At 46.4% G+C, this 21,548-nt stretch overlaps 1 protein-coding gene across 7 annotated transcripts in view; it reads right to left on the bottom strand.

Moving 5' to 3' along the window:
* ARSG (arylsulfatase G) overlaps window positions 1-21,548 on the bottom strand; it is a 126,062-nt gene that overhangs the window by 23,586 nt on the left and 80,928 nt on the right. For all 7 annotated transcript variants that reach the window (XM_053568045.1, XM_053568046.1, XM_053568047.1 and 4 more), the window contains exons 6-8: window positions 21,200-21,337; window positions 12,491-12,687; window positions 11,502-11,582 (exon numbers count right to left, since the gene is read on the bottom strand). In XM_053568045.1, the coding sequence (XP_053424020.1) occupies window positions 11,502-11,582; window positions 12,491-12,687; window positions 21,200-21,337 (416 nt within the window). The remainder of the gene's footprint in view (window positions 1-11,501; window positions 11,583-12,490; window positions 12,688-21,199; window positions 21,338-21,548) is intronic.

Here is a 21,548-nt window from a genome sequence, read left to right as displayed (position 1 = left end):
CCAACAAAAGAATGACTTTTTAAAAATAGCCAGCTATTTCCCTCACCAGTTTATATCTTTCGATACATGCTTTCATTTTCCTGGACTTCAGGTGTCAACAATTGCCTCATCGCTATTGAATCACGCGGTTTTATTTCTTTCATGAGACCTTCACTGTAAGGGCGCTTCGCTGTAAGTGATCTGGTTTATCAACTGCTCATCATGTATTTTCACCCCATGAAACTTGATCAGTCTTGTGCACCTAAGACACTCTTAAGCAGTGCTTAGCCAGTCTTTGCTGAATAAATGAATTAGTCTTCCTCCTGATCATAATGTGACTGTCCATGTTCAGGATTTAAAAAAAAAAACAATTACTTGAAAAGAGAGAAATGAGGAAACTTTCCCAGCTATTTGATCTGCCCAATGTGACATGGATTTTATTGTTTTATTTTGCATTGCTTTGCTTTGCTTTGTTTTTCTTTGAATTATTGAGTTGCTTTGATGTTGTGGAGACAGTGGCAGAAACAGCTCCAACCTCCTGCCTTTTGGGGGGACAGGGAGGTAAGAACTGTCTACGTACAATCTATGAATTTCCACTTTGGTAATTAAAGGAATTATTTGTGTAACCACGAAGTCAGAAGTGACCACCAGCGTAATGATGGCCAGCCGGCTGGAAGAGATGAGATCATGTTTTATGGAAATATCCTGAATACACGTTGCGTTGAATTAACCATGACCATCCCCACCACTCCCACGCACGCCCCACCCTCATCTTGGTTGAGCCAGAGGCCAAGGATTCCACAAAGTTAGCGTGTAAAAAGCCTTCCTGAGGCAAACGCTGTATGTAATCACACACACTCTGGTCATGCAACCTCCCTGTGTTTGGCTGTTGCGAACAATAAAAGCAACAATGGCGTGTGTGGGGAGAGGCGCAGGGGATAAGACGAAGGCTTCTGTCACTCTGTACTCAGATCGCAGCAAACGGAACCTTTGATGTCCCTGGCCCAGCACGCCACACCGGAAATACTCAGCATTCTTGGGACTTTCTCAGAACCAGCTTTGGAGTCCCCTAAGCGTGGAAGCAGAAGACAAAACACAAAACAACTCACATCCTATGGACTGTTTATGTTTCAGGGCGTGGGGCTGGAAAAACCAATTGGAGTCTCTGCGGGCTGTGAACAAGCTCTTTAATCTAGCCCAGAATTTCTGAAATACATGCTTCCCATAAATACATAGAGTGTCCGCTCCAATTATTCATGCACGTGGAACAGAAAAAGCATAAACGCACTTCCACGTGGCTTTGGGATGCATGACTTATGATGCGTCAGTTTAAGGACAAAGGGCAGGGAGGACACAGCCACGATCTCATGTGCTGGGGCTTTGTGGATACTTCCACCCCCACAATGGGCTTGTGCGTGAAAGCCTGGGGTGTAGGTGGGTGAAAATATGGGATCTGTTCATCTGTACAACATGCAAACGGACTTGCTTAACCTTTGAGCCCAGATGCTAAGGAAAGGTCAAAGCTTTCATTCTAAGAAACAAGCCATTAGCTCTGCCGGTCAACCAGAAGGCCAGGGCCGTGTGTCAGCACTGGCATGGGCAGTGGGTACCAGGGCTGGTGTGTAGGGTGGTCTCTGCCTCCAGGATGTTTTCCAGAATGGCAAACTGGCCCCTAATTAATAAATTGATAATTGGTCTTCACCACTAGGGATTCTGCTTGTTTGCAACAACCTTTTGTTTTGCTCTTTTGCAAGTGACTGACTTTCCTATTATATTTTTCAGAGATAAATAGTATGTTGATGCATTTGTTTTATTTCAGGAAAGGGTTAAAAGCTAGAAGGGTTAGGAGGAATTCAGCCACTTATAAAACACACATGGTCAAGAAAGTGGGCAATCCACTTGCAAAGTTTCAGGAATTGAGAGAGAGAAAAAAAATGGGCTGAGAGAAGCCCCTCTGAGTGGCCTGTTAGGGGGCAATCTCTATGTCGAGACTGGTCAGCCAGTGCTCACTGCACAAGTACTGGCCTTGTAGGTGTCTTTAGACACAACAGAAAGATACAGTATGTATTCTAGGCATGCAAATGATCACAGGCCTATAGGCTTCATACGGCAAGGGAATTTATCTTAAAAGAATCTAAAATATGGCCAAGCAATTATAAAAAGTATATCTAAACTGTATCACAGATACTATCTTGCTCCGAATCCCAATTTCTCTCCCTAGTACATTCATCAAATAAATAAAAATAACATACAAATCCCAATCTCTCGCTGGCATTGCTAAAAGATAAAACATTAAAAGATCCAACTAGCATTCTCTGTAACAATAATATCTTCTACTTGTTGGCCCCTTCCTAAGTTAAGTGCTCTGAAGTATAATACTAAGTGTTTCCCTACATAATCTCACTGAATCCGTATGACAACCTTTCAAGCAAGGCATGACCATCCCTTTTATTTTTTTTCGATTTTTTTTGAGACAGAGTCTCACTCTGTCACTCTGGGTAGAGTGTCATGGTGTCAGCCTCGCTCATGGCAACCTCAAATTCCTGGGTTCAAGTGATCCTCCTGCCTCAGCCTCCTAAGTAGCTGGGAGTACAGGTCCCTACCACAATGCCCAGCTAATTTTTCTATTTTTGGTAGAGATAGGGTCTTGTTCTTGCTCAGGCTGGTCTTGAACTCCTGAGCTCATGGAATCCTCCTGCCTTCAGTCTCCTGGAGTGCTAGGTTACAGGAGTGAGCCAGTTTATCATCCCTGTTTTTTAGATGAGGAGACCACAGCTCAGAGGTTATACAAGGATTTGCTCACAGAGCCAGGATTTGAATCTTTTAACTACACAGCCCAGCATCCTCACCCACTAAACCTCCTAGGGCAGTGCTTTCCATCCCTGAATGCATATTAGAATCACTGGGGGAGCTTTTTTTAACCGCCCACTTGCCAAGGCCTCTCTCTGACAGATTATGATTTAATTAGTGTGGGGTGGGGCTTTCATATCAATATCCTCTAAAGCTCTCCTGGTGATTTAATGCGAAGAGCTCTGCCCATTCTGGGGAAGGAGTGGGAGGACCAGGATCGGAAAGAGGACAGAAGGCATTTCAAAACTAAATGTAGCTCATGCTCTTTATAGTTACAGTCTTTATACTGCCCACACCTTTACATCATTAAGCCATAGTACCACAAATGTGACATTATAACAGTAAAAACAATAGGTAAATGCATGCATTAAACTTCTAGTAGGTGACAAGAAGTCAATTGCAGAAGCTATTTGTTAGTTTAAATAAGCCTTAATGCTTTGATCCGCCGCTGGCACTTTGAAAGTGTTTCTTGCCTCCAGCTTTCTGTTGGGAAGTGCACGTCTTACAGCCATGAGAATGCATTTCAGTGCACTTGTGGTTAGTTATGACTCTAATTAAAGCAGAGCCTCTTACTTAAAGCAATAAATATTTAGCCTCAGCGACCAAAATATAAACAGAACCATGATTCATAAATTTGCTTATTTGTTCTTGCCTGGCTACGGAAGTGAAGTGGCAATCAGTGATGCATGGAGACAGGGCAGACCCGGGACATGTCACCACTGCCTACGCTTAGGAATAGTGGTCTCTCCTGGAAAGGACCCAACTGCTATGTTTCACCGAGTCAGAATGGCAGGGGAGCAAATAAAAAGGTTCACAAATTCTCCCTACAGTAGGACCACCAGGAAAAAACTTACTTAAAATTTGGATTCCTGGGTCTGTCCCCAGAAATTCTAATTAAATAAGTCTGGGGTAGGACTATGATTCTGTCTGATGCCAGCAGTCTGAGAAGCAGTTTGAGGAGTACTGGGGTAATCAAAAGGACGCCTTTGAGGGAGCCAGATCTGAGATCTAACTCCAGCACCCCACCTTCCGGCCCTGGGCAGAATTCTTAACCTCCCTAGGCCTCAGTCATCTCAGCCAAGAAAGGGCAAAATGACTGTATAGTTGACCCTTGAACAATGCAGGAGTGAGAGGCATTGACAGCACTCCCCCCTCATACCTGCGTATAGCCAGGTATGGTGGTTTGTGCCTGTAATCACAACACTCTGGGAGTCTGAGATAGGAGGGTCACTTGAGCCCAGAAGTTTAAGATCAGCCTGGGTAACAACAGTGAGACCTCATCTTTACGAAAAAAATTTTAATATAGCTGGACACAGTGGTTCACACCTATAATCCCAGCTACTCGAGAGGCTGAGGTAGGAGGACAACCAGGAGTTCAAGACCAGCCTGGGCGACATAGTGAGACAGTGACTAAAAAAATTTTATAAAAGTTAGCTTGGCATAATGGCTTAAACCAGCTACTGGGAGGCTGAGGTGGAAGAATTACCTGAGCCCAGGAATTCAAGGAGGCAGTGAGCTATCATCACACCACTCTAGCCTGGGCAACAGAGCAAGATCTCATCTCTTTTAAAAAAATTCAAGTATAACTTTTGATGGCCCCCAAATTTAACTACCAATAGCCTAATGTTGACTGGAAGCCTTAACAATAACACAGTTTATTAACACATATTGTATAGTATACAGATACTGTATTCTTACAATAAAACGTAAGCTAGAGAAAAGAAAATGTTATTAAGAAACTCCTAAGGAAGAGAAAATATATTTGCTATTCATTAAGTGGAAGCGGATCATCTCAGGGGTGGGAGAGGCAGAAAAAAATCCTCCTAGAAGTGGGCATTGCACTTCAAACCTGTGTTGTCCAAGGGTCAACTGTACTTACAGAGTTGCGGGAACAGTTACGTAAGACAATATAAGTAAAGTTCTAAGCCAGGCACTTTTGCAAGAAAGTGTCTGCCAACTTACCTATAGGTGGAAAATAGCAGAGGTTACAACCTGCTCACTGCTTTAGTCTGTATAGTATTTTTCTTTTAACTGATTTTGAATGTCATTAGACAGGACCCTCTCTCCAATTTACTGAAGCCCTAACACCACCCACAACAGTTACAAAGGATCATTTGTTCTTTTCCATTACCTGCCCGGCCCATAAAGCGTTAGCATTTGTGACTGGGTAGGATGCCCGCTCCATTCTATGACCTTTCTAAAGAAGCAAATTCTTCTAAATATAAGAAGTGTGTCCTTGCCAAAGATGCCTGTAGTGCACCGATTTTCTAGAAACACATGGCAACCAGCCTCTGTTAGGACCCAGGACACTGGCTGGTGGGGTGGCCTTGAGTGTGGGCATGGGGTCATTCCACCAAGCCTGGTGGCCAAAGGCCCAGAAGGAGACGATCCGACTTCCGCTGGGTCCCCATCAGCAGGCGCTGCTCCCAGCCATGGCCAACAGCCAATGTCCCTCATCCTTTGTCACCCCACGGCACCTCTGACCTTTCCCGGCCCCACCCCCTACCCCAACCTGGACAGAAGGCCCCAGATGCAGAGGCTGCTTCCCAGTGGGAAAAGTTTTGCAACAACCTGATAGCATCAAATTACAAACAACCAAGGTCTCCTAGAAGCCTCGGATGCCAAATCCAACAGAATGTTTCCTCATCACCAAGGGGGAGGAAGGAACAGTTCTGCTCTTCAAATAAAACAAGAAAAGATTTTCCAGACAGAGGAGCCGTCAGTTAGAGGAAAAACAAGGTGTCGGGCTGTCCTGGGGAGGAAGTGGGTCAGAAGTGGAGAGGGGAGGGGCAGCTGGGAGCCAGTCCCAGGGTGTGCAGCTCGTGCCCTGTTCCTAGGCTCTGCCGTCCCCTCCTTCCCACCCTCCCCAATTCCAGTTCCGTCTCTCCTCATCCCTGCAGAGTACAAGCCAAGTCAAGTGCAGCATCCTCACTCTGCACGCACAGGGTGAAAAGATGACTCCAGGAGACGCTGCCTCATCCCATCAGCTGAGCTGGGCAGCTCAGCCAGGAAAGGAAAGGGAAGACAAGGAGGGGGGCCTAGAGGCCCTGAGAACAGGGGGAGACAGTGCAGCTTGACGCAGCCTGCTGGCTTCGGGGAGAAAGTTGCAGGGCTCCGGTACTGTTTGTCCTACTCCGTTGCGAAAACATCGCCTGTCTTCTCTCTTTCATCTGCTCTCCAGACTGGCCCCCTTGCAGGGAGATGTGCGGGCATCCCACTGACAAGGAACTGGGTGACCTCAGCCCCTTTGACTCACAGGGCCTGGCCTCTGCCCAGCTACACGCAGGGCTCTGCCTGGCTTCCCAGAGAGCCCCGCTGCATTCCAGGCAGGGGGAAGAAGGCGGCCGTGGAACAGTTGACAGGAAGCTGGTTTAGAGAATGAGGAAGTGGTAGTGTTTACTCCCCAGGGAATGGCCTTCACAGAAGTTCACTTTCAGACTCCTGAGAAAGAAGAGACTGGCATCATCCCTGGCCCCCACCCATAAAGTGCTGTGCCCCCCAGATACCATATCAAGCCACCACCTTCGTGGGAGGCCTTGCACAAAAAGAGGGTTATCTTCAGGTGGCTGAAATCCAGCTAAACAGAAAAGTTTCCCAAGGCAAAGGCCCAGAACATTTTCAAAGTTACCTATATGTGTGTGTGTGTGTGTGTGTGTATACATATGCCTATGTATATACATATATATATATATATATATTTTTTTTTTTTTTTTTAACAATCTCACTCCATAACCCAGGCTAGAGTGCCCTGGTATCAACCTAGCTCACAGCAACCTCAAACTCTTGGAATCAAGTGATCCTCCTGCCTCAATCTCCTGAGTAGCTGAGACTATAGGCCCCCTGACACAATACCCAGCTAATTTTCCTATTTTTAGTAGATAAGGGATCTCACTCTTGCTCAGGCTGGTCTCGAACTCCTGAATTCAAGGGATCCTCCTGCCTCAGCCTCCCACACACATGAGCCACCACACCCACCCTGCACATGTTATTTAAGTTGCCCAGGGCTTTTGTAGGAGAATCTTCTTCAGGAGATTCTCTGATCCCCTTCCCATTCTTCTCCAGGTTGTTTTGGCGAGAAATGAAGAAACTGAGTCTTTTGGGAGTTATCAGTAGAAGCTAAGCACAAGCTTAAGGCTAGGAGTTTGAGACCAGCTGGGGCAAAAGAGTCTTGGCTTCTGTTAATAACCCCCAGAAGTCTCATTTTCTTCATTCCTAGTGACTCCTGGGCAATTTCCCAGCTGCTATTCCCAACAGCCCAAGGAGATGGGTCCACAACCCCACAGGACAGAAGGGGAAGCTGAGTCCCAGAGCTGATTATATGCCTGAGTAAAAATGCAAGCCCAGCTGGGCCTCCAAAGCCACGAACTCTTTCCATCCCTCCACTCTGCCTCCCACCGATTTAGACAGATTTAGATTGTCACCCGCACCAGAGCTGAAGACATTTTCTTTGACAATTATGAGGTTCAAAGAAGCAAGACAGGATTTTCCAGACGGCTGAGCAGTCAGTCGGGTATAACAAGGTGTGAGTAACCACATTCACGTGGGTTGAGGAATGAGCCAGCGGTAGGCAGTGCATACTGCCCCCTCGGCCACTGGCTGGCCCTGGCTGGGCCCCCCACCCTCCTCTCCTCAGTCTCCTTATTTAGCCAACAAGGTGGTTGGAAGAAAGACTGCTGAGGTCTCTTCCAACTCTGGCATTCTATGAATGTGAGGATATTCCTGGAAATTTTGTCACTGGCTTTTCTCATTTGTCATTTTTGGCTTAGAGGAAATGAGTACTCACTCCTCTCCCTATTTGCAGCCCCACTGATGTTAGAAGCATCTTTTAAAATTGATGAAGGTGCTGGGTGTGGAGGGCTGGGGTGGTGGGAAACGGAGAGTAATTGTTTAAAGAGTATGGGTTTAAATAAAACAAAATAAAATACGTTTTTTAAAAAGCTGGGTGCAGACTAAGCATGGGGTCTCACAACTGCAAACCTAGCACTTTGGGAGGCTGAGGCAGGAGGATCACTCAAGGCCAAGTATTCAAAACCAGCCTGGACAACACAATGAAATCTCTGTTTCTGACTAACTAACTAATTAATTAATTAATTAAAGGGCATGGGGTTTTTTTGGGGGGGGGCGTGTCCCACTACATTGGGAATGTGCTAAATGCTATTGAACTGTATAATTTAAAATGGTTAACTTTCTAGGATATAAATTTCACTTCAATTTTTAAAATTGAGTAATATTGCTGGGCACGGTAGCTCACACCTGTAATCCCAGCTCTGAGATCCCAGGCTGAGGCAGGTGGATGGCTAGAATTCAAGAGTTCGAGACCACCCTGAGCAAGAGTGAGACCCCCGTCTTTACTAAAATTAGAAAGAGTAGCCAGGCATCATGGCAGGCACCTGCAGTCCCAGCTACTCAGGTTTTCTCATTTGAAATTTGAGGCTGAGGCAAGAGGATTGCTTGAACCCAGGAGTTTGAAGTTGCTGTGAGCTATATTGCCACGGCACTCTACCCAAGACAGCAAAGTGAGACTCTCTCTTCAAAAAAAGTGAATAATGGGGGCAGTGCCTATGGCTCAAGGAGCAGGGTATACCCCATATACCGGAGGTGGCGGGTTCAAACCCAGCCCTGGCCAAAAAAAAAAAAAGCGAATAATGTTATTCTCACTCTTAAAATCCTTTCATGATTCCATATTTCTTTAGAATTAAGGCCAAAAGCAATCATCTAGAAAAAAAGACCTTGGAGCGCTGACCCCATCTCCCTCTATTCTTCTTGGTTGCCCTAAGTCTGGACACACAGACACCAGGGCAGCTCCAGGGGGCAGTACCCACCCCTGCCAGACTGCCACCCTGGCTGAGAACCTCTTCCTTGCAAATCCCTGGCTGTCTCCTCTTTCTTCAAAACCCAAACCACCTCTGGGAAGCCTGTTTGCACCATCCAGTTCAGTAGCCACTAGCAGTGTGTAGCTACTGAGCCCTTGAAACATGGCTGGTATAACCAAGGCATTGAACTTTAATTGAATTTTAATTTTGACTGGCCATGTGTGGCTAGTGCCAGGCATATCAGACAGCGTAACTCTAAACAGGTGGTTCTCAGATTTTAAACCTGCATCAACATGACCTGAACAACTGGTTAAAACAGAAATTAGGCCGAGCGCAGTGGCTCACATCTGTAATCTCGGCAGTTTGAGAGGCCGAAGTGACAGAATCATTTGAGGCAAGAAATTCAAGAATAGCCTAGGTAACACTGCAAGATTTATATTTACAAAAATTAAGAAAAATTACCCAAGTTTGGTGGCACATGCCTGTAAGTCCAGCTACTTAAGAGGCTGAGGCATGAGAATCACTAGAACCCAGGAGTTTTAGGCAACAGTGAGTTCTGATCTCACCACTGGACTCTAGTCTGGGCAACAGAGCAAGACCCTGTGTTGTGGAGAAAAAAAAAAAACACATGCACACAGATAGCTGGACTCCATCCCCAGAATTCTGATTCACTAGGTCTGGGGAAAGGTCCTAGAATCTGCATTCCCAACAAGTTCTCAAGTGGTGCTGGTCCAGGGACCACATTTTGATAACCACTTGTCTCCAGTTGAAAGTTCTTGACTCAGGTGATTCTGGACTCATGGTCTAGAGGAGGATATTCTAGATTGGTGGTCCCTGGAGTGAGCTGGACAACAGGGAAAACCCAGCCCCCAATTTAAAATTCTGCAACCAAAACCAAAAATTATTCAAATAGAAAAGAATACAATTGAGGCACCTGTGGCTCAAGGAGTAGGGCGCAGGCCCCATATACCAGAGGTGGCAGGTTCAAACCGGCCCCAGCCAAAAACTGCAAAAAAAAAAAAAAAATAGAATAGAATAGAAGCAGAGCAGACCAAAATAAAATAAAATAAAATAAAGTTCTGTCACACACATTCTTCAGTGGGGGTGATCTTGCCATGTCCATATCTCAACCCTTTGGATACAAGCACCTTCTAAAATTTTTATTTTTATTTTTTATGATACAGATAATACAAGTTTGTTTTTTTGTTTTCGTTTTTGTTCTTTTTTTTAATAGAGTCTCAAGCTGTCACCCTGGGTAGAGTGCTATGGCATCACAGCTCACAGCAACCTCAAACTCTTGGGCTTAAGCAATTCTCTTGCCTCAGCCTCCCAAGTAGTTAGGACTACGCACCTGCCACAATGCCTAGCTATTTTTTTGTTGCAGTTGTCGTTATTGTTTAGCTGGCCTGGGCCAGGTTCAAACCCACCAGCCTCGGTGCATGTGGCTGGTTTGGACAGGCACATGGCTTACACCTGTAATCCTACACTCTGGGAGACCCAAGTGGGAGGATCCTTTTTGCTCATGAGTTTGAGACCAGCGTGAGCAAGAGTGAGAGCCCCATCTCTAATAAAAATTAAAAACTAATCAGGCATGGTGGTCTCAGCTACTCTGGAGGCTGAGGCAGAAGGATCGTTCGAGCCCAAGAGTTTGAGGTCGCTGTGAGCTATGATGACGCTGCAGCTCTCTAGCCCAGGAGACAGAGTGAAACCATGTCTCCCCCTCCCCCCGCAAAACAAAAACAAATAATACAAGTTTATTATGGGGGGGAAACATCACATTTAAACCCTCCCCCTTCATCTGTCCAGAGATAATTACTGATAAACTTTTGTTACCTTTTGTATAGTCTCTCGAGATTTTTCTGAGACTATATATACTTATTTTTATATAATAAAATCATATTTTACATACTGTTTTGCAATCTACTCTATACACCAAAAAATATCTCATATAAATGTTTCCAAGTCAATATATACGCATCATTTTAGTGATTCTTTGGTATTCCTTTAAATGAATGTGTCAAATTTCTTCAAGCATTCCTCTCTTGCTGGACACTTAGGTTATATCCAACTATTAAAAAAAAAAAAACTACCACAATGAGCATCATTGTTTATATACATCATGGTGCACTTAGCTAATCGACAGATTCTTCCAGGAGGAAGGCATGCATCAAAGGGCACACGTATTTTTCAAACCTTTGTTCCATGTGCCCAACTAGCATGGCTATTCTGTCAGAAAGTGGGTCCTTATGGGGAAGCTCACCCAGAGCAGATGAGAGCTCAGCTGGAAGCTGAAGGATGTTTTAATAGGGACAGAGGCAGCTGTGAAAGGCGGTATGGTGCCATCGGAAAAGCTTCAGTGGCAAGCCTGGCTCCATCCTCACAGGCCGTGTGACCTGCAGCAAGCTCCTTAACCTCTCTGAGCCACACTCGAGCTGCGTTCTCTCTTCATGTGTAAGTGTTAGCTAATACTACCAAGCTGTCACTATTGTAAGATTTAGAGTTAATGTACATAAAAACCTTGCCTAGTTGTACGCTACTATTTCTTGGATGGATGAAATGATTTAATGGATGGATGGATAGAGGAATCTTTAAAAAGAAAAACAAGAAAAGAAAGAAAGGCTGGAGAGCAAGGGAGCAGGTTATTTGCTGAAAGGACTGGCTTGTTGGGGAGAGGGCTGGCTGCCTTAGGAGAGTCCTAGGACAGAAGCGTGGTCGAGATCAGGCAGACACCTTCTCTCCATCACAGCTTGTTTCTTCATCTCTGGATGCTGGCGGCTGCTGGGCAACTGTGCCCGTAAGGCCCAGATATAAGGTGGCCCTCCCAGGGGCAGATGCTCCAACCCCAGCTGAGTCCCCTACCTTGACGAGTTTGCCAGGACCCAAGGAAGGGACCAACGTTGCCCGCCAGCTCACACTTCTGAGCCCAAGGACCGTTGTCTCCTAGAAACCAAAAACAGCATATAGGTCAACTCTAGACAGAAAAAGGGCCTGTACCAACAAACATGATTCCTACCCTTGGAGGACTACCCTTGATAGGAGTCCTGTCTCTGCCTAGGCTTCAGAGAGGGGTAGGCTCTTTCTGCTCCAATCTACCCTCATGAACCTCTCGCCCTCTATACCTTTGCTTTTTACATAGAATTAGCAACCCTATTACCACTGTCATGGGCATCAGCCCAGCAACTATATATTGAGCACCTGTTACATACCCAGCGCTTCACATATGCCATCTCATAATCCTGTGACATACTATGGAATAGATTCCATTATTAGCTCAAAATTGCAGACAAGGCAACGAAAGCTTGGAGAGATAAAGGTAGCTCTCCCAGTAGTATAGATTCAAACCCAGGTCTCCAATTAACTGGAAAGCGGCACTGTTAACCACCACCCTGGCTCCAGACAGGAACTCCAGATATGCAATGCATGTTGGGCCCTTTAAAGGGGTCACCATTTCAGCTCACTATGGCCATTCAGTCAAAAGAAGTGACCTGTGACTGGTGACAACCAAAGTCTTTGGGATCAGGGATGAGGATGAAGAGGAAAATTTTAGACCTGCCCGAGGACTGCACAGGTTCACAATGTCAAAGTCATTCATTAGCAATGAGTAGCAATACCCAGAGAGCCCCAATCAATACATAAGAGGCCAGCAAGGTGCCTGATCTGGCTGTGCAAACCTTTCCAGGAACTCAGTCTTGGAGGCTCCAATGGACATATGCTCGGCATTCAAGCCAATTATCAGGGCCCCAAGCTCAACAAAGAGGATTATTTAGCCAGACTATGTTCTTTAGAGGGCATGAGTACAGTGTTATCCATTTGACCATAGTTGGGCTGGCTGGCTTTTACTACTTTACCTGTAAACCACAGGAATGTGTTTTCTTTGGCTGTGCAGTCAACTTTGTCCTTGATCTGGCCCACCAAGCTGTCCATCTCCTGAAGACTCACATCATACAGCCTTTGGCCCCTTGGGGCTCCTGGCCTTTGGGTCATAGATAAGGGCACGTGCATGTGGGCCAGGGCCACGTAGAGCAGGAAGGGTCTTCCGCTGGTGCTGGAATGGGAAAGCCAAGAGGTGACTCTGCAGAAGGCCCTCCTGGCCTGTCACAGCGCCTCTGTGATCCTCCCTTACCCATTCTGCCCCACCGGCTCAGGAAAGATACATTCATCTACAGCCTTCCAGGGAAATGGGGAAATAATCTGGTTAACCAGTTAAAAGAAAGAACCATTGTAATGCAGTCACTGTCCCCTTTACCATTTACTGGGCTTGTCACATGGGACTCACGTTGTCTAAGTTCATCCTCATGGCACTCCCTGGATTTCCATTTCCAGATGAAGAATCAGAAGTAGAGAGATTAAAGGACTTGCCCCACTTTATGCAACTAGTGTCAGACTCTGGATTTAAACTCAGACATGAAAGTAAAGCCCTTGCTCTTAACCAGTGCACTCTATAGAGTCTAAGGCACACACATTTTAAAATTGTATCTTCTATTTTGTAGCATCTAGACCATCATGTCCACTGCCAGCCTCATTCCTTTCTAAGAGATGAATGTTTGGCTCAAGTTGACCATGGGGAATTCCAAGGGCACACATGACCACCAGGTAACACCTAGACCACGGCTCTGCCAGGGAAGCAGGTGCCCAGCTGCCTCTTTACTAGTCCTGATTTCCCTGGATAAATGCAGAATGAAAGGTTTGGACAGAGCCGGGTGGCTTCTGTTACCACTCAGAAAGCTTCCTGTCTGTCCCCCAGCCTCATTCCCAGGCAACTGCAGAACAGCGGCCCCAGCAGGGACCTCAATGGAGGGCCCCGTTTCCCAGACCACACCTACCGGGGGCATCTTTCAGAGAACACTGGGTAAGGGCGGTGGGCAAGCTCAGGCAAGTGTGTAGAAAGAGCGGCTTCAACCGGTTCACCAGTATTTCTGCTTTCTGATTGGCCGCAGTGTTTCTCGTTTCTTCTTTCTGATTGGCTGCAGTGCTCTTCTTATCTCAGCCTAGGTGACACCACTGGCAGCCACCCCTACCCACGTCAGGGCTCCAGGGGATCCTGGTGGGGCCTGGGCTTGCATGAAGCTCCCTTTGATGGCATGAAATCCAGTATACAAGTCCCAAGACAGGGGCCTCCGCCTTCCCCATTTTAATCAACAGTTTCTTGACAGCATGTTTAGAGTTGAGTTTTCCAGTACAGCAGCCACAAGTCGCATGTGGCTCTTTAGATTTAATTAAGTGTAAATCAAATTTAAAATTCCATGCCTCACATCTACCACACGGATAACCCCTGGCACATTATGCTAAGTGAAAGAAGCCAGTCCCCCAAGGACAAACACTGTGGGATTCCACTTGCAGGAGGTACCTAGAGTGGTCAAGTTCAGACACCAAAGATGGGACAGTGGGTGGCTGGGGACAGGGTTAGAGGGTTGGGGAGGGAACAAAGATGGGAGATTAGTGTTTAATGAGGACAGAGTTTCAGTTAGGGAAGAAGAAAAAGTTCTGGAGATGCATTGTTACAAAACAATGTGTGTGAATAAATTCATTTGCCATGGAACTGTACATTTAAAATAGTTAAGATGGTAAAATTTATACACACACACATATATATTAGCACACACATACACCTATAATAAAATACACAAACTTATATACTCATAAATTCAGTATTTCAGATGAGCTCCAGAATAAATCTGTAGTCCCAGCTACTCAGGAGGTTGAAGTGAAAGGATCACTTGAGCCCAGAAGTTTGAGACCAGTCTGGGTAACACAGGGAGATCCCATCTCTAAAATACATGAATAAATTCCATGTCTAGCACATTTCAAATGCTTGGTGATATCTCCTTTTGGTGGTGTGAAATCAGCCATGATGAGAGTATTTACACCACAGAAATTGGCAAATGCTACAGACTGGGGCTGTTTTCTCTGAGATCTGGTTCTTAATCATTTACTGGCTCACTATTACATACAGGGTCCCATAACCCACTCTTTGTCACCATCCCAGCATCATCCTCCAAATTCCACCCCATCATCAAAGCCATGTTAGCATCCTGGGCCAGAAGCTCAAAGAGGTATGGGATGATGAGAGCTAGCAAAGCAGAGTGATGAGAAACACTGGCTCGGAAGACCTCTATCCAAATCCCAAGACCTTTCATGTCACGGCTATACAACCCCGGGCAATTAACTACTATCATCTATAAAATAGTGACAATTCTATCTTCCCAACAAGTTGTTGTGATTATTAATTGCCTATAGTAAGCATTTTTATTAATAATTTTATTAATAATTTTAACAGCTTTTTTATTAATCATTTTGACTAATACATGCCAGCAGTAGAGAGCATTAATGGTACCCAAGGATGAACCCCTTTCCCTGCATCCTGATGCCAGGCTAGAATTCATAAAGAAGGCATCAGGTATAGCCCTCCTGATGAAAATGTGTCAAATGGTCTATGAACCAAGTGTATGGTGCCCCATGATCATATTGATGTACACAGCTATGATTTAATAAAAAAAAAAAAAGAAGGCATCAGTAGAGCCCACACAGACTAGTCCCCTGGGGGCATCTGTCCCACACCACCTCTTTATTACATCCATGAGCACCTGCGGTGAGTGGAAGGCAGATAAGAGACAGCCAGCGCTTGCGGCGGGAGGGAGAAGCTGATTATAAGACAATGTGATTCTACCTTTATTTTTAAACTATGTTAATTTCGATTACACCTTTAAAAAACTGGGGGAAAAGATGTTTACACACCAGCAGGGAAGAAGCCAGAGAGCATATTCAGAACTATGAAAAGGGTCTCTCTCTTTAGGGTGATTTTTTTTGTTTGTTTGCTTATCTCTATTTTCAGAGATTTCTAGAAAGAATGTACATTATTTTTATGGTGAAATAAGGGGAGTAGTGAGCAGAGAGGGAAACAAAACAAACAAAACCAAGCTGCCGGAGGGGACATTCCAGGAGAGAGAAAGAAAGGATGGGAGAGGGCAAGAAGATGCCCTGGAGATTATGACTCAGGGACAGCTAAGTCTGGAGGAAATCATCTGGACTGACGTGGAAAACGGCAGATGAGGGGTGTCCGCCTCTCAAGAAGAGTCCCCAGGTGGTGCCAACCGGAGAGAAGCAGGCCTAGGGGTGAAGGCAGGGCTTCCCTCAAGCAAGGAGAAGCAGGCAGCTCTGGGCCCTCTGTCGTCCCTGGTCATGGCCTCCTGCTGACAGACAGACAAGAGGTCTCTCTGGAACGGACTGCTGCAGTAGCCACTTGCCCCCCCCACACACATTATGTCATCTCCCTCAAGCCCTTGGACCCACAGACACCCTTCTGGAAGGGACGCTTGCTCTGACAGTTCCCTGTTTAGAAAACACAAGCACCACAAGTACTCAGCACCTAATTAGAACCAGTAGGTTAACAACTACAAGCTCCTGGGAGAGAAAAATTCAAGTAAAGGAGAGGGAGGAAGGGGTTGGGTGAATTCCCACTCAATGGGTACATGGCACGGGCATACCGCACACTTCCTGGGTGAAGGGGCCAGCCACCACCCAGACTGCAACCTCGCAAAAGCAAACTATGCAACCTAATTGTATGTTCACCCATATGAATCCAAAATTTTAAAAATTAAAAAAAGAAACCTCCTGGGGCTCACTGCAGCCTTGTGGGGTCAGTCAGTCCAAACTCCCCACACAGCCTTCACGGCCCTCCCCAACTGGGTCCCTTCCAGCCTTCCCATCCTGCTCATCCAAAGGCTCTTCTTCCTAGGTGCCAGCCCCCCCCCACCTCGCCCACCTCCCACACCTTGCCCATCCTGCTCCTGGCCTGCAGCGTCCTTCCTGGTATCTTGCCTAAAAACACCCAATTCTTAGGCTCAATGCAAAAGCCACCAACACTCCTCCACCTTTGCTCTCGAGTCATGGCTGGCTCCCTTTTCTCTGCCCCCACACTCGCCACAGCCCTTTCCCCCTTTTTTCTTACAGTGTCGATAAGACACAAACCACCTGCCAGGTTTTCACATACCTGTTTCTCCACTAACCTGGGAAAAATTCAAAGGCAGGGACACGTCTAATTCACGTCTGTGTCCCCAGCACAACACGGGCACATCTCTGGGGCTGGATAAAGCAACTCACTCACGTATTCATTCATTCAGTAAATACTTATTAAGCTCTCGCTGGGCCCCCAGGCACTGGCGATAGACAGATAAGCCTCACCCTCTTGGAGCTTAAAGTCTAATTGGGAATGGGAGAGAGAAAAATGCAACTGAAAAATAAATGAGATGATTATTTACAAATTTAGTATAGGCTGAGCCCTGTACATCTGAAAATCCAAAATACTCCCAAATCCAAAACATTGTGAGCGCTAACATGACACTCACAGGAAGTGAGCATTTCACTGGAGCATTTCAGATTTCGGATTTTCACATGTGGGATGCTCAACAGATAAGGATGATGTGAATATTCCAAAATCCGTAAACATCCAGACTCTGAAACACTTCTGGTCCAAAGCGGTTCAGATAAAGGATATGCAACATGTAGACGTGACAGGGGAGAAGCACAGGGTTCTGTGGAAGGTGAAAAGGGACCCAGACGGGCCTGGAGTGCAGGGGGAGGGAGATCCCTGAGAAAGTGGACCCTGAAGGGCCAGCAGCTGCCAGAGGGCTGTGCATGGTGGCCGTTCAAGGCAGAGAGCACAGCACGGGGGGAGATGTTAGATGCGATAGCATAGCTAGTAATTATTCTCTCATTCGACTGCATCCTGGCTCTCAAACGGGAAAAAGCAGAAAGAGGGGACTTGGCATGATTATAGTCTTCAAGCTGAACCCAGATCCCTGATGCAGGTGGCAGTTAGGTGTCAGGGGGGACTGAGTGAGGGGGAGGATGAGGAGTGGGCAGCACCCAATGGGAGCACTTAGACAAGCCAGGGGAGGGCAAAGAGGGGCCAGGGAGTCAAGGACTCGAGAGAGTTCTGCAAGTCCTGGGCTTGCTTCTCATCTCTGCGGCTCTAGGACAGAGTTCTGAGCAATCAGTGCCCGGTGTCCCAGTCTGCCCAGGCTGCTTTAACAAATATGCCATGGCCTGGGTGGCTCCAACAACAACATTTATTTCTCCCAGTCCTAGAGGCCAGGATGTCTATCGTCTGGGAAGGCTCTATTCTTGGCTTGTAGACATCCATTTCTCAATGAATGCTCGCATGGCAGAGAGCAAAAAATAAAATAAAAAAGAGTTCCTCTCTTTATAAGGACACTATGCCACCATAGGGGCTCAGCCCTCCCTTATGACTTCATCTAAACCTAACTACCTCCCAAAGGCCCGACCTCCTAAAACCACCCCATGCAGAGTTAGAGTTTGAGCACGAGTTTTGGGGGGCACAAATGTGACCATGCACTGGATTCCCCAATGGCTTTGACTGCAAGATCCTGAGCCAGTGCTCACCCCATACCCAATTCGCACGTGTGCTTGTCAGACCCGAATCCCCTCGTCAGCTGCAATGCACAGCCCCACCCCTGCAACGAGCAGAGGCCTGACCAGCTCTGGGACCCAGGAACCCATGCCACCTACTCGCTCCTCTATTTTCCTACTCAGAGCTTAGTTTGCTGCTTAAAAACCCCTAACCAAGAATGTTTTCGGCACTGATGCTAGATTAAGGTCTAAACTCAGGCAGGGCGTAGTGACGCATGCCTGTAATCCTAGCAGTTTGGGAGGCTAAGGAGGGGGGATTACTTGAGGCCGGGAGTTCAAGAACACTCTGAACAACATAGCAAGACCTTATCTACAAAAAATTAAAAATTAGCTGGTGTGGTGCGGCGCCCATAGCTCAGTGGGTAGGGTGCCGACCACATACACCAAGTTCTGGCAGGTTCGAACCCAGCCCAGGCCAGCTAAAACAACAACAACTGCAACGAAAAAATAGCCAGGCGTATGGCAGGTGCCTGTAGTCCCAGCCACTTGGGAGGCTGAGTCAAGAGAATCGCTTAAGCCCAAGAATTGAGGTTGGGCTATGACTCCATGGCACTCCAGGGCAACAGCTTAAGACTCTGTCTCAAAAATAAAAAAAAAATTAGCTGGTGTGGTGGTGCACACCCATAGTCCTGGCTACTCAGGAGGCTAAGATAGGAGGATCACTTAAACCCAGAAGTTTGTTGTTGCTAAGAGCTAGGCTAACACCTCTGCACTCCAACCTGGGCAACAGAGTGAGACCTTATCTCCAAAAAACAAACAAACAAACAAAAAAACCCAAAGGACCAAAGTAAAAACATCCAAAGAAGGCCTAGGGTAGGCCCCTCTGCCAAGGAAGAGTAGGAAGCCACATCGCCTGGTAGTTTGGCAAACAGGTCCAAGTGGGGTTGGGCCTCAAGGCAGGGTCAGGGGTCATAGGGGAAGGAGCGCAGGTCCAGGGCCTTTCTGCTGATGCTCAGAAAATCATGGATGAATTGGCACGCCAATCCTAAAGAAATCAGCACGCCTGACGATTACCTTCTGTAAAGTTAAACGCCAACAGGACTCAGGTGACTTTTCACTTAATAACTAATTGATAAATCAGCAAACTCTTGCTTTTTTTTGTACAATAGAAGATCATTAGTTGATTCACTTTTTAACTGGTTAGTTACCTGGTGCAAGTACAGGCCCTTCACCATTGCCTTCCCTCCACGTCAGGACACTGTGTGTGGTCTGAGCCACATGGAAACCAGGTGGGACTATCCCCACCAGCCAGGAAGCATCTACCTGCCTTGGGGCACAGGGGCCTGAAACCATCTCAGAGTTCCTGGGAGATGCTCAGCTCTCCAGATGGGAGAAGAGGCTTTGTCCGATTTGTATCAACAATCTGAAATAAAACAGCAGTATTCCACAGAAAGTCCTACCTAACAAATCCTGAAGACGCAGTCTCTGAAGCCATTGGGGGCTGCTTTTGAGATCAAGGTCCTAGCTAGGTTTTATTACCCAGAAAACATGATGCCTAGATCCCCTCCATGGCTGCCTCTATCCAACCTGCTGACATCTCTTGAAAAGTCTGACATGGGTAAGCAACAGTGGGAGTGATTCTTGCGCATTCAAGGGGTTGGTGTGACCACTCACCCACAGATGGAGTCCTCTTTTAATTCTGTGCAAGTGGATAGCTACACAGCACATTTTTTCTTGCCTACTTAGGCTGAGGCTATGAAAAATGCCAAGGACCTATCGGAAACTATTCCATCAACCTTGAGGAGTCTATGAGTCTTGGGAGAAAGTCCATGTCTCCATGGGGAGACAGCACTAGGACGCTTATGAAAGGTCAGGGCACGTCCTGGCATGGTGACCGTGTGTCATGTGTGCAAATGCACTTGCAGTTCAAGGTCTGTGCATGTGCCCCCTGGATGAGCACAATTCAGGAGCAATAATCCACTATTTCACAATGTGCACTGTTTGCCCTGACACCCGATAAAGGCAGCCATCACGCCTACATAATTTGTTAGAGACACTCTATGGTATGGTTCTGGTTTTGCTTTTTTATTTTTTATTAGCAGTCTCTAACATGCAAAAACCAGGAGATTTCACACAAACACCTGTCTCTCTTGTAAAAGGGAGAGAGCTGACATCCCAGGCTCACATTTTCACAAAGAAGCAACACGCAGCCAGAGCTGGGTAGTGACAATCCCCTTTAGTTACAGCCTGTGCTTAGCAGTTCACTACAGGCCCCACCACTCCCTAATGCCTCACACTCAGGCTGCTTCCCTCTTTAAGGTTACCTGTCTGGGCCCTGTAGATGCTGGAATTTGTAGCCTCTGTGTGGCAGACTGAGTAATGGCCCGCAAAGGATCTGATTCCTGAAATCCCATCACTTTGTATGATAAAAGGAACTTTGCAGAAGGAATTAGGTTAGGGATCTTGAGGTAGGGACATTATCTTGGATTCTCCATGTAAACCCTAAACACAAACAGGAGTATTCTCATAAGAGACAGAGACTTGAATACAAAAGAGGAAACAGCAAAGGAACAACAGAAGTAGCGAACAATGTAACCTAATCATTTGTACCCTCACATTAATTTAAAATAAAAAAAAAAGAAGTAGAGATTAGAATTGTGGCCATAACCTAAGATTGCCAGCAGCCACTAGGAGCTGATTCTCCCTTAGAGACTCCAAAAGGCAGCAGCTCTCTGACGCCTTGATTTTAGTGCCCTAAGACTCATTTCAGACATCTGGCTTCTACATCTGCAGAGAATAAGTTACTTTTAGCCTCTAAACTGGTTGGTCATTACAGCACTGGGAGGAAGCTAATTTAATACACCCTGGCAACAAATGAATTGAACAAAATGCCCTGAGCACACAGAATACAGTGGGCAGGTGCTACCCTCAAGCAGCCTGTACCTAGTAGGAGAGAATAAATTATAATGGCATGGAACACGGGCAGAACAGCGGATGGCTGAGTCCCCAGGAATTCTGGGGACATACCTGAGGAACTTCTAACCCCGATGGGAGCTGTTGTCCAGTTTTGTATACATCCACCTTGTTGAGCAACGAACCTCCTCGAAGGCCTTGAGGGTGCTGAGGCCTGGTGTGTGTGCACAGGTGGGTGGGAGTAGGCGGCTCCGGGGAGGGTGGGGACTCCTTACCTCGCATGCTGGATGAACCGGGTGGCTTTGTCAGCGTACTTCTTTGCAAGGTCGTTCAGGTTCACTGGCTGTTCCACGATGCTGAGGTTTTCGTAGAGAGGAAGGGCCACATCAGTGTAACAGTCTCTCTCGAGGTTCCTGGGTGTGGACACTAAAGTTATTCATTTCCACAACCTGAGTAGTTATGGAGTAGAACAAAATGTTTTCAGGCAAAGGCGCATGTAACTACAAAATGCTTAACAGCCAAGCCCCAAATGATTTTGCCAGTCAGCCACCGTCTCCAAGTGTAAAACCAACATATATCACTCTCTTCCATTCCTTTTGAATAGATATTTATGCTTCTGGGACA

Source organism: Nycticebus coucang, chromosome 18 (genome assembly GCF_027406575.1).
Source record: "Nycticebus coucang isolate mNycCou1 chromosome 18, mNycCou1.pri, whole genome shotgun sequence".
NCBI lineage: Eukaryota > Metazoa > Chordata > Mammalia > Primates > Lorisidae > Nycticebus > Nycticebus coucang.
The sequence above is the reverse complement of the archived record's forward strand: the minus strand, read 5'-3'. Positions and strand labels throughout refer to the sequence as shown.